Consider the following 15,484-nt stretch of genomic DNA (forward strand, 5'->3'; position numbering starts at 1 on the left):
CACCTAATGGCTGAAGAGGAATATTCAGAAGCTTGACAATGTCATCCATGAGGAAGCTGCCACTTACTCCTGTATCAACTAGAGCAGTGGTGTGAAGGAGTGGGCCGCAATGCCCAGAGAGACGGGAAGTAGGAGTTGGGGGCCAGTGACAGTAGCTAAGCTCGGGACCCCCGCCGGGCTCAGGCGTTGCAGTTTTCCGGATGGGCTGGACAGAACTGCCGAAGATGTCCAGAAGTGCCACAGTAAAGGCAAAGACCCTCCTTCCTCCGACGGAGATGTTCGGTCGGAGACAGTCACCCACGGTTCACCTCCATAGGTTCCACCACGGAAGAGGGCCGTGGTGCTGGAGTCTTGGCTGGAGGACTTGGGACACGCGTGGGGCAAGGTATTGAAGAGTGGGAAGCCTTTACTTCTAGGCGCCTTTGCCGGAGATGATGGTCGATCTTCCCGGTGAGGGAAATCAGGTCCTCTAGAGACTTGGGAATCTCATGGACAGAGAGTTCATTTTTGAGAGCGCAGACAATCTTCTTGCCACCCGAGCTCAGTAGCCAGGGTCCTGAACTCCACCGTATACTCAGGGAGGGTCCATGACCCTTGACAAAGGTGGAGTAGATCACGGCTGGCTACAGCCTGGCGGCCTGGGTCTCCAAAGGTTTGCTTGAAGAGAGCAACAAACTCAGATAACTTGGAAAGTATGGGATCAGAGTGTTCCCATAAGGGAGAGGCCCATGCAAGAGCCCTCCCTTCCAGGCGGGAAAGGATAAAAGTCACTTTAGTGATCTTTTTCAGGAACAAGGAGGGTTGCAGTACAAATCGCATGAAGCACTGATTGAGGAAGCCACGACAGGAGCATGGGTCCCCATTGTATCGAGGAGGTGTAGGGAGCGCCAATGATGCTTTGGGTAGCATAGAGGCTGATAGGCCCACGGGATTGGCCAGAGCTGTATCTCGCAGCTGGGAACGAAGCTCTTCCACCGAAGAGGCTAACGATTCCAAAGCTTGGTGATGTTCTTTGACTGTGGCGGCCAAACCCGGTAGGGCCATGGAGGTGGGAGACTCCGCTGAGTCCATGGCCTTGGCAACCTGTTGCGCTCGGGGGTGGACCCTTGTCCTGGAGCAGTGGAGAACGACTCCCTGGTAGGGACCAGGAAGCACCTGCCCTCAGCGAGTGGAGCACTGGAGGAGGGAGAGGCTAGGATGAGCTTCACCACTGGAAGCCTGCGGTCCCCCCGGGTGGAGCCCGGGCTGCTTGGACTTAGGTGGGCCTCTCAGGGTCTCCTGAAGAGGTAGTGCCCACGGACAACAAGGGAGCGCAGTCGGACTTGAGACCGTGGTTCAGATGGAGCAAGGAGGACCAGAGCAATGTAGGCGATGACAAGGCAAGGGACAGAGCCAGAATCAGGAGACATGGTCAATCAGGCAGAGGTCAGAATCCGAGGGTCAGTCCGAGGAGTAGTCAGCAAGGCAGATGTCAGATTCCGGAGGTCAGACGAGGTCACAAGGCAGGCAGAGGTCAGGATGCAGGCAGCAGATAGGAAGGTCGAGGAACAGGCCAAGGTCAGTACCAGAGAGACAGTCCAAGGGTACTACCTAGGAGACGAACAGACAGATGCAGGAACAGAGGGACACTGGAACAGAAGGATGCAGGAACAAGGCGGGAACAATAGGATCCTGGAACAAGGCTGGAACAAGACTGGAATGAGACTGGAACAAGACTTAGAATGCAGTGACAATCTAGCACACCATACAGTGCCGACCTGATTGCCAAGGCCAGGAAGTGCAGGCAGGAACTTCCTTAAATAGTTCCTTCAATCAGCGCATGCTGCGGAGCTAGGACCCACCCCTGGCCCTACAAGAGGCTGGGCGGTCCGCGCACGCAAAGGGGCATGGCCAACGCCACGGGAGACATTAAACTCCAGCATGAAGCCTAGTGCATTATGGAAGGCCCGGCGACCGCCGCCGCGGGATGCTGAGGCCTGGAAGCGCTCGTGGCTGCCGCTGGGGAGGCCGACCTGGGACCTGCAGAGGAGCCAGAGAAATGAGGTGCGCAACATAAGTTCCAGAAAGTCAGCTACTGGAACTGTAAACATTATCACAGCCTGAACATACAGGTATGCTGTGACTGCCACTTGCTGGCAACAGATTTAGTGACAAAGTTGCCCCAATGCCCATGTATTGAAGCAGGTTTCCCTTTATGAGTAAATGTGACCACAATCCTCTGGATGGAGTTCTGTGGGAAAAGAGACTGAATGATTCCTTGTTTGTAGTTTGTTTGCAGTTTGTTGAAGCAAGTATAAAGTGATTGTTGTAAGAGATAGGAACTGAATGTTGTTTAATTACCTTGGTTTGGTCTTAACTTACTGGCATGAGCAGCCACTTAGCAAGGGGAAACTAAATAGCATGATCACACATGTACTTTCACTTTGGAACTTGCCATGGGTGCAAAGCATCTGTTTTTTTCTGTGAGTAGAATTTTGATGCAAAAGTGTGCGTATAGTATATCTACGCATGCATTTTTCCTTCCCCACCCTAACCATGAATTTAGGAATTCCTCCTCCCAGTGCAGCTAAAAGTATATATGTTATTGAAGACTGCATAGACTTTAAGCTGCATTGAGGAAGGCCAATTTTCAGAAAGAGGATTAATATAGTAAAAATGCTTTTAGTCATAAAAATTGCTTTAAAAACTGTCTTTATCAAGTGCTCACTAAATAGTACGAAAAAAGTGGGAATACTACGATAATTAGTGTTAGCAGACGACATAAAATTATTCAATGTAGTTAAATCACAAACTGATTTTGAGGAATTGCAAGAGAACCATGTGAGATAGGGGAACTGGGCATCTAAATGGCAGAAAAAACTGAATGTGGACAAGTACAGAATAATGTATATAGAGAAGAATAATCCAAATTCCAGGTACATGCTGTTGGATTCCATATTAGGTGTTACCATCTAGGAAAAGGATTTTGGAGTCACTCTGGACAAAATTTTGAAATCCCTGGTTTAATGTGCAGTGGCAGTCAAAACAGCAAATAGGTATTATAAGAAAAGGAATGGAAAATAAAATGAATGATATGATAATGCCTCTTGAGTCAATCCATGGTTTGACTGTACTTAGAATACTTAGAATGTTGTTTGCAGTTCTGGACTCCCCATCTCAAACAAAATATAGCAGAATTAGAAAAGATGCAGAGAAGGGTGACCACAATGATAAAGGGGATGAAATGGCTGCCCTAAGAGGAAAGGTTACACAGGTTATGGCTCTTAAGCCTGGAGAAGAGATGGCCTACAGGAAATATGATAGAGGTCTATAAAATCATGAAGAGTGGACTGGGTAAACAGGTAATGGTTATTTAGCCTTCTCAACAGTGCTAGTACTAGGAGAGTCTCCATGAAGTTAATAGGTAGCACATTTAAATAAATCAGAAAAAAATTAATTTCACTCACCGCACAATTCATTTATGGAATTTGGTGCCAGAGGAGGTGATACAAGCACGTAATGTAGCTTGGTTTAAAAAGGGTTTGGAAAAGTTCCTGGAGGAAAAGTTCATGAACCATTATTAACTGTGTAGACTTTGGAATGCCATTACTTCTCCCTGGTTATGAGCAAGAAGGATTGAACCTATTTTTGGGATCCTGCCTGATACTTTTGACCTTAATTGGCCACTGTTGGAGACAAGATGCTAGGCTTGATCGACTTTTGATCTGGCCAAGTTTGGCATTTTTTATGTTCTTAGAACCCATCATTTACAAATGACGTTACTTCATTTGTATGCGCAGACATGCAAATTTTTGCATGCCTGTGCTAACTCCTTCTAGTTTACTGTTTTTAATTTGCATGCTAATATTTATTGCATAAGGCCCTATGTGATTCTGAGTGTGAGCCAGCATAAAAAACACATAATTGATGTCTATGCACATTTCTTAAGATATAAAGGGCCTCTGAGCCACGTAAGATGTGATTATTTTTATTTGGTGAAATTAGCAAATTACTTTTGACTGTAAATTTCTCCAAGTCATTCATTTGGGTGTATTGATCCCAGAGTAGAAGAGGAGCCCTAGAGTCAATTAGAAGTAGATTTTAAAAGATGCACCGATCTTATAAAATGCGCGTCACCGCGTGAATGTTATAAAATACAATACCCGCGTGCACATGCGCGCCCAATTTTATATCGGTCGCGCATGTGCGGGCGGGTCGGGACTTGCGTGTGCGAGGGAGGGTGATCTTAAACAAAAACGTGTGGCAACACAAATGGCCTTTCCCCAGTTGCCTTCCAATTAAGGAGCGGACTGGGAGGGAACTTTCCTAACTCCCTACCTTCTCTGCCTCCCTTTTCCTCTCTCCTCCCTGACCCCTAAAACCCCTCTTCCTACCTTTTTTTAAAATTTTGGAACTTACTTCATCTTACGAGATAAAGTAGGTTCCAGGGCCTAATGGCCACTGTCTCAGCCGGCCCCAGCCTCGCCCCTTTTACTGAGCCTGGCACTTCCGTGCATATCGGGAGATATGCCTGAGGCTGGGCCGTTTTTAAAATGCGCTCGGCTTGCGCACAGCCCGGTCGTGTGCGGATCCCCTGGTTTTTGCACGTTCCAGGCTTTTAAAATTTGGCCTTTAGGTTCTTTATGGCCAAAATTCTTGAGAAAAACAAATGGATATATCATTTAAGCACAAGAAAGTAATATTTTCCAGGAAAAGCACCGTTAGGTCACTTTTGTATACTGTATTAACTTTTACCTTTATTCTTCTCATTATTTTTTGACTTCTGTTGACCTTTTTTCTCCCAGTCATTGTTCTGCTGGATCCGCTCATCCACATAACCATTGCTCATCAACTTGCTGAAGTTTACTGGATCGTTGTTTTTGGAAACAGGCCTCCAAAAAAAACAAATACATAAATATGGAGCAAAAGTTATAGAACTGGAAAGCAAATATTGGCAATAACATAAACCTTTTTCTTTTTTCAGTTTACCAAAGGATAGGACATGAAAAGCACTTTTATAACACTATGGAAAAAGGGATAGCAGCCTTGCAAGTTGCCTCCATTTTCGTAAAAATATACCTTATTTAAAATTTAAATTGGGTTGTGCTAACAGATCTGATTAAGGTCAGCAGCTGGAAATATGATAACTGGGGCAGTACCTACCTTGGTGCACTAAGGGGTAATTATTCATGAGAAGCACGGGTATTCACAGTAGTCTTTATATTCGTAACTTGTAAATAGAACAGTGACTTCGTGATGTTTTCCATTTAGAGAATCTTGCTAATAATTTTGTTACCTATAGGTTAAATATTTTATATAACAATCCGTTTGCATTCATGAAAAGTGTTAAAATACATCCTTCTAGGACACTGAGAGGGTAATTTTGAAAGGCATTTCCACAGGTAAATCAGTGCTTTACTTGCAGAAATGGCCTTTTACTAAATTGCCCACCCAATGGGGTAGATTTTATAATTTTGTGCGAGCGCATACTTTTGTTTGTGCACCAGGCGTGAACAAGAGTACGCGGGATTTCAATAGATACGTGCGTATCCATTAAAATCCGGGATCAGCTCGCGCAAGGCTGCCGATTTTGGGCAGCCTGCGTGTGCCGAGCCGCGCAGCCTGCCTCCGTTCCCTCCGAGGCCGCTCCGAAATCAGAGCGGCCTTGGAGGGAACTTTCTTTCGCCCTCCCCTCACCTTCCCCTACCTAACCCCCCCCCCCCCCCACCTTTATCGCTGGATTTACGCCTGCCAGAGGCAGACGTAAATATGCGCGCGCCAGTGGGCTGCCGGCACACCATCACCCGACCCGGGGGCTGTTCCGGAGGGTGCGGCCACGCCCCCAGAACGCCCCCGGACCGAAACCACGCCCGCGGCGCCACCCCCGAAACGTCGCGTCACCCGTGCCATGCCCCCCCGAAATGCCGCGTCACGACCGCCATGCCCCCGCCACGCCCCCCGCCACGCCTCTCCATGCAAGCCCCAGGACTTATGCGCGTCGCCGAGCCTATGCAAAATAGGCTCGGTGCGCGCAGGGGGAGTTTGGGGTAGGTTTTCGGGGGGGGGGGGGGGGTACGCGCGTATCCTACGCGCGTACCCCTTTGAAAATCTACCCCAATATGCAGATAAACTTACTCGTGCATGTTCTGTATGAACATAAATTTACTCAAGCTGAGTAGAGGTGTTCCCAGGAACAAGGCTGGGGTGGGATTTGGACAGGGCTAGTGCTAGTGTTTTTGCTGTCCCCCTCCTTGTTTTGCTTTTTTCTAAATTTTTAACAAAGAATTTTTATTGTTTTCCAAATAGTCAACACATAATAGAAACTGTCAATCTCACATTCTGTCCCAGGCCCCCTTCCCTGTCAAAAAAGCAGAGTTGCTTACCTGTAACAGGTGTTCTCACAGGACAGCAGGATGTTAATCCTCACATATGGGTGACATCAAGATGGAGCCCAATCACGGAAAACTTTTGTCAAAGTTTGTAGAACTTTGACTAGCACCTACTGGGCATGCCCAGCATAGCACCAACCCTGCATCCAGCAGGGGACCCCCTTCAGTCTCGTCTTATAAGCAAGTTTGCTTACCGTAAACGGTGTTTCCGTAGATAGCTGGATGAATTAGCCATGCTGTCTGGGAGCGTCGCGAACGGATCAGAAGGCGGAGTTTTCTCAAAGAGTGCAGAGTTTTGAACTCTGTACGGCTGCACGGTGAGGTTCCTGTGCGATTGCCGTTTTACCTCAGTCTCTTGTAACAAAGTGAGAAGTACATAGAAAAAAGGTAGATTCAGTTTATGTGTAGACTGTCTAGGGAGGTGGGTCGGGAATGCATGGCTAATTCATCCTGTTATCTATAGAAACACTGTTTATGATAAGCAAACTTGCTTTTTCCCAGCGATAGCAGGCTGAATTAGCCATGCTGTCTGGGAGTCCCAAGCTCCCGGGTGGGGGTCGAAGTGTTTTGGTTGTGTAGGTTAGAATGCCACCCTTTAATGCAAAAAAGGTAGACAGTCTTACTTAGGTGCCATGGTTGATAGGATTGCTGAACCCATGGCTGCATCAGAAGAGCTGTGCTGGTCTAGACAGTAGTGTGCCATGAAAGTGTGGAGAGAAGACCAAGTTGCCACTTTGCAAATGTCAATCAGCGGAACATTTCTCTAATGTGCAACTGACGTTGCAGTTGCTCTAATCTGGTGTGCTTTTGGTCTCGTATTCAATGGCAAGTTGCGCTTATTGTAGCAAAACGTTATACATTGGGACAACCAACTTGCCAGAGTTCTCTTGGAGACAGCTTGGTTTGGAGAATTTGGATTGAAGGATAGGAATAGTTGAGATGGTCTGGACTCAGAATGTGTTCTTTGTTTGTAATAAGCCAGGGCTCTCTTACAGTCTAAAGAGTGGAGAAGTTTATCTCTGTCATTCGCATGAGGTTTAGGCTTGAAGATTGGAAGAGTAATGGACTGGTTGATATGAAAAGCTGATACCACCTTCTTGACAGGGAATACAGGAACCTGACCCTCCTTCCTTGTTTATGTTGTTGCACTGTATTGATGAGCACCCCAATGAACTGTAGAAGCTGTGTTGGTTTCAGATGGGACTTTTCGTAATTGATTATGAATCCCAACGTCTGAAGACAATTGATTGTTTGGAATGCATGAGTCCTCAAGGTAGTCGGATCCGAGGCTACTAGTAGCCAGTCGTCGAGATAGGAAAAAATATGTATCGAGAGTTGTCGGAGATGAGCCACCACCACCGCTAAGCATTTTGTAAATATCCTCGGGGATGAGGAAAGGCCAAAGGGTAGAACCTTGAATTCATAATGATTGTTCTGAACTTGGAAGCAAAGGTAATGCCAGAAGGAAGGGTGCATGGATATATGGAAATAAGCATCCTTCAGGTCTATGGAACGTAGCCAGTCATTGGGTTGTAGAAGAGGAAGAATAGTCTTGAGAGATGTCATCTTGAATTTTTCGTTTTGAATGTGTTTGGTGAGGTTTCGCAAATCCAAGATTGGTCGAAGGCCTCCGGACTTTTTTGGAATGAGAAAATATGGGAAGTAAAATCCTTGATTCATCAAGGAGAGTGGGATTTTCCGAATTGACTTTTGTAACTGTAGAGTGACTAACTGTTCTTGTAAGTCTTGGGCATGTTGTGATATATTCCTTAGAGGGGAAACTTGAGGAAGGGTTGGAAGAGTTAGACAATTTAATCTATAACCCTCTTTTATGATGTTTAGTACCCAGCAATCTGAAGTAATCACCTCCCAACTGGTATAAAAATGTTGAAGGCGGCCTCCTATGTAGTGCGGTGGAGGTGGCTCGGGGTAGGTCAAAAAGATTGTTTGTTTTGGAGGTGCTGTTGGAGTTGGTTTTTGAGCCCGTAGTTGGCGAGGACTTCCACGTGAGGGTTGAGTTTGTGATTGGTAACGGTGATGGGGATAATACTGTGATCTATACGAATTGTAAGGTCTGAAGAAGCAGAAGGGTCTGTTGATGACTTCAAAGAATGAACCGCAGTATTCTGTTCTTTCAGAAGGGTAACTGTTTCCCTAATGTTGTGTCCCGCAGCCGTGGCAGGCCACGACCGCGGTCCCCTACCTTGCCCGCCGCGGCGGCCCACCGCGGCAGCCTCAGGGGAAACCCCTAACCGGGTGCGCATTGCCCCGGCGCAGGTCCCCGGCCTGACCGCTGGGTGGAGAGCTGTCTCTGCTCTGTCCTCGCGCCGTTCCTGCAGACTTTCCTCCGCAGAGGAAATTCAAGATGGCTGCCGCCATCCTTAATCACGAGGCCGCGCCCCTTCAGAGATTTAAAGGGACCTGATCCCTTTAACAAGCCTCACCTGTCCTTGATCAGCCTGAGCAGGGGAAGTATATAGGGAAGCTTCCTCTGCTCATTCCCTGACTTGGCAATGTCCTCCAACGCTGTCTAGTCTGCTTGCTTCGGTGAGTTCCTTGAGCTTGGATTCTGGTTCCTGTTTCGTCTTGGTATTCCTGGTTCCTGACTTCGGATTGGCTTATGGTGATTCTCTGGTTCCTGACTTCGGATTAGCTTACGATGATTCCTGGTTCCTGACTTTGGATTGGCTTACGGTGATTCTCTAGTTCCTGACTTCGGATCGGCAAGCGGTGATTCTCTGGTGCATGACTTCAGACTGGTGAGCAACGACCCTCTGGCACTCGACCTAGGACTCCTTCACGACTACCGTCTCCAAGGGCCCACCTAAGTCCCAGTGGCCCGGGTCCCTACGGACTCCTCCTGGGGGGACTGCGGGCTTCCAGGGCGAAGCTCCAGTCAGCCCTTGCACTGACACCTGACCTCTCAAAGGTCCACCTAAGTCCCAGTGGTCTGGGCCCCTATGGGCTCCTCCTGGGGGGACCACAGACTTCCAGGGGTGAAGACACAGCTCCTCTTCTCGTCTCTTCATCCGTCTCCGCCGCCGCCTCAGTCTCCAGTGCCAAGGGTCAGCTCGTCCCGTCTTCTGCTCTGCCTCACCTCCCGACGAGAGAACCTACGGATCCTCCGAAAGGTATACCATCCTCCCATTGGCCAAGGGTTCACAAGCCTGAGCGTAACACCCAAATTTGTTACCAAAAAGATTGTCACCCAGCCAAGGGATATCAACCAACTTGTCATGGACATCATCACATATTGAACTAGCTCTTTGCCATGACATGCGCCATCCTGCTATTACCGTAGCTGAGGATCTAGCCGATGATTCGAATGATTCATAAACAGAATGTCGAAGACCTTTCTCCATGTCTGTAAATGGTTGTGGCAAGGAGTTATCCAAAGCCACACATATGGGACGTAATTTCTGTAGACATTCAAAGAGGTATTGAATTACGTAGAATTGATGGTGTTGGATCTTTGTGGCCAGCATGGACGAATGATACACCTTAAGGCCAAAATCATCCATGGATTTATGGTCTTTTCCTGGTGGTAAATTTGCATGAAGTTTTGATCTTTTGGCACGTAGTAGTGCATATTCAACTACTACAGAGTTGTGGGGTAACTGAGTGGACTCATAGACCGTGGAGTTCCTCATTCGGTATTTTAAGTCCGTTTTCCTTGAGGCAGCTGTTGTAGTAAAGGGTTTCTCTCACATTCTATGCAGAACCACATCTAGAATAGCACCCAGGGGAATGCAGGTACAAACAAAACAATGGAACAACAAACACATAACCAAAATCAATATGTGTATTTTATTTGTGAACCAGTTCAAGTTTCATTTGTAGTTCATCAATAAAGGTTAAAAGTACATTGAGAAAGCTAATCTCATATCCTAATCTGATATAATAAGAAATGGACATGACTCATTACACTCACCAATTAATATTATTTACAAACTATGTTACCGATCCTTAATGGCACCTGTTTAACTTAAAATACCATAGCATAATTTTTATGTGCCTTAATGTAAACCGTTGTGACGGTATCCACTGAACGACGGTATAGAAAAGTGTTTAAATAAATAAATAAATAAATAGTATAGCATGTGGTGATAGAGCTGTTGGCTCCGGCGGCATTTCGAAAATCTTTAGAATCCCTAGAACCTCAGCACGAGGGTCAGGAACCTTTCCTGTTTCAATATTTAAGAGAGATCCTACTTTTTCAATGAATTTAGCGTAGGATAAATCTTCTGGAGTAGAATAAGGTCCCGGAAGGCCCTCGGGAGGATCTGATGGGAATCCCGTAGATGAGGATGGTGACGACGTAGACCATTGTGAATGTGGAGAATCCAGTTGATCTGGAATTAGGACTGGTTCTTCCGGTTTATTTGGAGGTGAGAAAGCTGGTAGTCGTCGAGGAGAGGTTGGTGAAGATGGACCTGGAATCTGGGGATGCGCGGCTCCAGATTTTGGAAGAAAGCATTCAAAGCCAGAGAAATTTGTGACCTCGCCTTTGATGCTAGGGTATGTTGTGAAGGCGTTGGAAGTGGCATTGTAGGTGGGCAGCACACCCAGAGACAAGTCCTGAGAAGGACGTCGTGGCTCTGGATGATGGAGTGAATGAGATCTCGTAAGAGAGGACCAATCCGAATGAGAACTATCAGCATCTGAAGAAACATTAGTAGAGTGAAGAATCACTTCTACTTCCGAGTCAGTTCATGGAGATTCAGGCATTTGGACGTGTTTTTTCTTTGCCTTCTGTTTGGTATGGTGTTCTTCTTGTAGTGGAGCCTGAGTAGAGGCAGGTAGTGGAGCTGTAGGTGGGTTATGTGTTTTGCATGCTTTTACATTACCATGCTGGTGATGCCTGGCATGTTCTTGTTTACGAACATCCTGGTGAGATGAAGCAGAAAGTGAAACAGCTCTTACAGATGCAGTATCCAACGCAGCCTGCGTTGATGCATCGTATTCTAATGCGTCGTGCACCGATGCTTCGTGCATTGATGAGCCGTGCATTGGCTTCGGCGTTGATGCGCCGTGCGTCGATGCTTGCGTCGATGCTCCGTGCGTCTGTCTCAGTGCCGATGCGTCGTGCGCCGTATGCTTGCTCCGTCTTGATTTTCCATGTTCCGAGTGCTGCGGCGTGTGTCGGAGTGGGAACGAGTGGGTACAGAGCCCTGTGACCCGAGCGGCGCATAATTGGACTTTCTCACTGAAGGAGTCGAGGCCTCGACCTCCTTACATGGCCCTGGTGGTGGTACCGACCTGGACAAAGCACCCTCCAGCGATGGGGATCTTCTTGCTGAAGTTTTCTTAAGTTTCTTCGCCGGGCCGGCGAAAAGTGAAGTGATCAGAGGCGCACAATTTTTCCAGTGCGCTGTCTTCAGGCCCGGGGCGACATCTGAACACAGTCTCGGCTTGAGGCTGGGTCATGCTCCGGGCCTAAACAGATATAACAGTAATTATGTCCATCTGTTATGGACATAATTTTCCCGCATTGGCAGTATTTAAACCCGCCATCGCTGCCAAAGAACGGGAGAAAAACTTGAAAAAATGAAGAGATGAGTGAAGAGAAAAACCCCGCGTGCAGTCCTGCGCGCGGAAAAAAAGAGACTGAGGTAAAACGGCAATCGCGCGGGAACCTCACTGTGCAGCCATCTTTGAGAAAAGTAAAAAGTACATACGAAAGATAAAATAAGAAAACATAAACGAACCCAACTCCGCACCGAGGACGAGAATGTTGAAGCCTTTGAGTGGGTTGGCCTGTAACCGATGTCTCGATGTTGTTGAGACGTTGATGGAGAAGGAGTCGAGGATGAAGAAATCTTCTGATTCGGTGCGCTTTTGGCTGGAATCGATGGAGACGAGTGCTTAGAGGTGAACAGGTGCTCCATCTTCTCCAGGCAGGCGCGGCGGCCTTTAGGGGTCATTTGGGCACAACTAGTGCACCATTGGATGTCGTGGGAAGGTCCCAAGCATAAGACACAGATGTCTTGAGGGTCCATAATGGACATAGTCCTCGGAATCTCGGGGCACTTCCGAAACACGGTCACCATTTTGAAAAAAAGGGGCGGCGCGCGGTCAGTGGTCATCTGGCACCAATAGGAACACCGCCGGGAACTGACCGCAATAAACGTGGTAAACTTACTGGCATTAGCGGAGGTCAGTGGTTGATAGCAGACCCCGGGATAGGGCAAAATTTTCACATTTTTGAGAAAAAGTTCAGTGAGGAAAACATTGTGAGAAATTCTCACAGAGCTCCTAAGAACCACAAGGCAACTGCTGCATGGAAAAAAAGAGACTGAAGGGGGACCCCTGCTGGATGCAGGGTTAGTGGCATGCTGGGCATGCTCAGTGTGCCAGTCAAAGTTCTAGAAACTTTGACAAAAGTGTTCCGTGATAGGGCTCCATCCGATGATGTCAGCCATATGTTAGGACTACCATCTTGCTTGTCCTGCGTGAAAGTTCTTTTTCACTCAACGCACAATTAGACTCTGGAATTTGGTGCCAGGGGATGTGGTTAGTGCATTTAGTGTAGCTGGATTTAAAAAAGGATTGGATAAGTTCTTGGAGGAGAAGTCCATTACCTGCTATTAATTAAATTGTCTTAGAAAATAGCCACTGCTATTACTAGCATCAGTAGCATGGGATAGACTTAGTTTTTGGGTACTTGCCAGGTTCTTATGGCCTGGATTGGCCACTGTTGGAGACAGGATGCTGGGCTTGATGGACCCTTGGTCTGACCTAGTATGACATGTTCTTATGTTCTAATGCTAGAAAGGATGGGTCTAGTGAACAGGTGGGAAGGGAAGGGTAATTGTTTCTATTTTGACTGGTGTTTTTTGTTTTTGTGTTTTTTTTACACAAATTGGGGGGGGGGGGGGGGGGGATTTCAAAATCTAACTGATTTTTTTCTGTTGTGTGTGCATTGCTTAAGTGTCACCACACAGTACCTGCTGATTTCTCTGTACTGTTCATTTCTTTTTAATAAACAGTTTGAACAATAAAACGAACCCTAGTAACTCCAACACCCAGATGGTTTTTCTCATGGATTCTTTGATATCTTTCTGAAAAGTGATCTTCACCAGCTAATTGTCTAGATAGGGAAACACATGCACATCCAATTTGCAGAGATATGCCGCAACCACTGATTGACATTTTATGATTACTTATGGTGCTGACACTAGGCTGAATAGAAGAAATCTATTCATTACAAATCTGAGATATTTTCATGACTTGGATATATCCTTATGTAAGTGTAAGCATCCTTTAAATCCAGGGAGTATAGCCAATCTCTCTTTTCTGGAAAGTGAAATAAGGTACATAGGGAAACTATCTTGAACTTTTCCTTCAACAGGTACTTGCTCAAGGCCTTTAGATCTACAATGGAATGGCAGCATCCTGTTTTATTTGGGATCAGAAAATACTTGAAATAAAATCCCTATCCTCTTTCCCCTGCCAGAATGGGCTTGACCATATTGGCCTCCAAGAGAGAAAAGAGTTCTTCATGTTTAGAGATAAACCAAGAATGTCTTAGTGGACAATTTGAAGGGATTTCCAATCAGTTCCATATTATACTGACAACCCAACAGTCTGAGGTTTTACTGGGCCAATGATTTGTGTAAATCTCAGCCTTTCCCCCACAAGATGGTTCTCTTGAAAGGACATGGAAATACTGGCTATTTCTTTCCAGATCCAATCAAAACCCTGTCCCTAGTATTGGTTGCGGACAAAAGCAGTGTTCCTGCAGTGTTCCTGCAGTTGATGTTACGCACACCGGCTATGGCAGACCCTCGGCTTAGCCCCTCACTTCTTTCAAAGTGATCCAGCATCTGGTGCTCTCCATTCCGAAGAAATTGAACTTTTGGTTCTAGAGAAATCCATCCACCCGGTAGTTCTTGGACTACCTTGGCTCCAATGTCAATCTCCCCAATTCGATTGGGGGTCTCTCCAGCTGACAGAATGGGGCTCCGCCTGTCACCAGACTTGTCTTCATAAACTGGCGCCCCCTCCAGTGGTTCCTCTGGCGACCACTTTCTCAGGCATACCTGCTCCCTACGCAGACTTCGAAGACGTGTTCTCGAAGCAGAAGGCGTACCTCCTACCTCGTCTTCAGAAATGTGATTGTCCCATCGATCTTCTATCTGGAACCTCGACCCCCATGCACCGTACAATGTTCATACTGTACTTCAACGTCTTCGGGAGAACCATTTGTTCACGAAATTGGACAAGTGCCCGTTTGAAAAATCCAGCTTGCCCTTTTGGGGTACATAATCTCCCAACTAGGGTTCTCGATGGATCATGTGAAATTAAAAGGAATCCAAGACTAGCCACAACCCGTGCGCCTGAAGGCACTTCAACGTTTCCTAGGTTTCAAGAATTACTACCGCCACTTTATACTGCACTACTCTACATTGGCGGCTCCTCTTACAGCTTTAACCCATAAGGGTCAGGACACCTGAAACTGGATCCCAGAGGCTATTTCCACCTTTCATCACCTAAAGGAGGCTTTCTTAAATGGATCCTGTCTCCATCATACGGACCCTAATCACCCCTTCCTGGTTGAGGTAGATGCCTCCGCGATTGGAGCGGGGGTGGTCCTGAACCAATGCTGTGCTTCTGGATCCGTGGTCCCGTGTTCCTTCTACTTGCGCAAATTCTCTGCTGCAGAACAGAATTACAGCATTGGAGACTGTGAGTTACTCGCCATCAAGTTGGCTTTGGAGGAATGGTGCCCATGGCTAGAGGCGCCCAACATAAATTTAGTGTTCACAGATCATAAAAATCTAGAACACTTGAGCTAAGCCCAACGTCTCAATGCCCGTCAAGCCCGATGGGCTCTGTTCTTTTCCAGATTTAACTTAGAGCTTCACTACCGCCCGGCAGAGAAAAATCTCCGGGCAGATGCCCTATCACGCTCTAGGGAAACCGATATGTTTTGATATTTTGTTCAAGAATGTCGGTATAGAAAAATTCTAAATAAATAAATAAATAAATAAATTTGAACCTGAAGACAAACCCGATGAACCCGGTCATATTATTGACCCAGCCTGCATTTGTCTTTCGGCTACCCATCCTGTTCCTACTGGGAAAACTGTGGTGCCCCGTCGGCTCCATGAAAG

The 15,484-nt window shown here is 46.8% G+C and overlaps 1 protein-coding gene across 3 annotated transcripts in view; it reads right to left on the reverse strand.

Annotated features, from left to right (window-relative positions):
* Positions 1 to 15,484, reverse strand: part of C2H7orf57 (chromosome 2 C7orf57 homolog) — a 277,665-nt gene that overhangs the window by 23,453 nt on the left and 238,728 nt on the right. For all 3 annotated transcript variants that reach the window (XM_029589760.1, XM_029589758.1, XM_029589759.1), the window contains exon 7: positions 4,735 to 4,871. In XM_029589760.1, coding sequence (XP_029445620.1) covers positions 4,735 to 4,871 — 137 coding nt within the window. The remainder of the gene's footprint in view (positions 1 to 4,734; positions 4,872 to 15,484) is intronic.

This window comes from Rhinatrema bivittatum, chromosome 2 (genome assembly GCF_901001135.1).
Source record: "Rhinatrema bivittatum chromosome 2, aRhiBiv1.1, whole genome shotgun sequence".
In the NCBI taxonomy this organism is placed as follows: Eukaryota; Metazoa; Chordata; class Amphibia; order Gymnophiona; family Rhinatrematidae; genus Rhinatrema; species Rhinatrema bivittatum.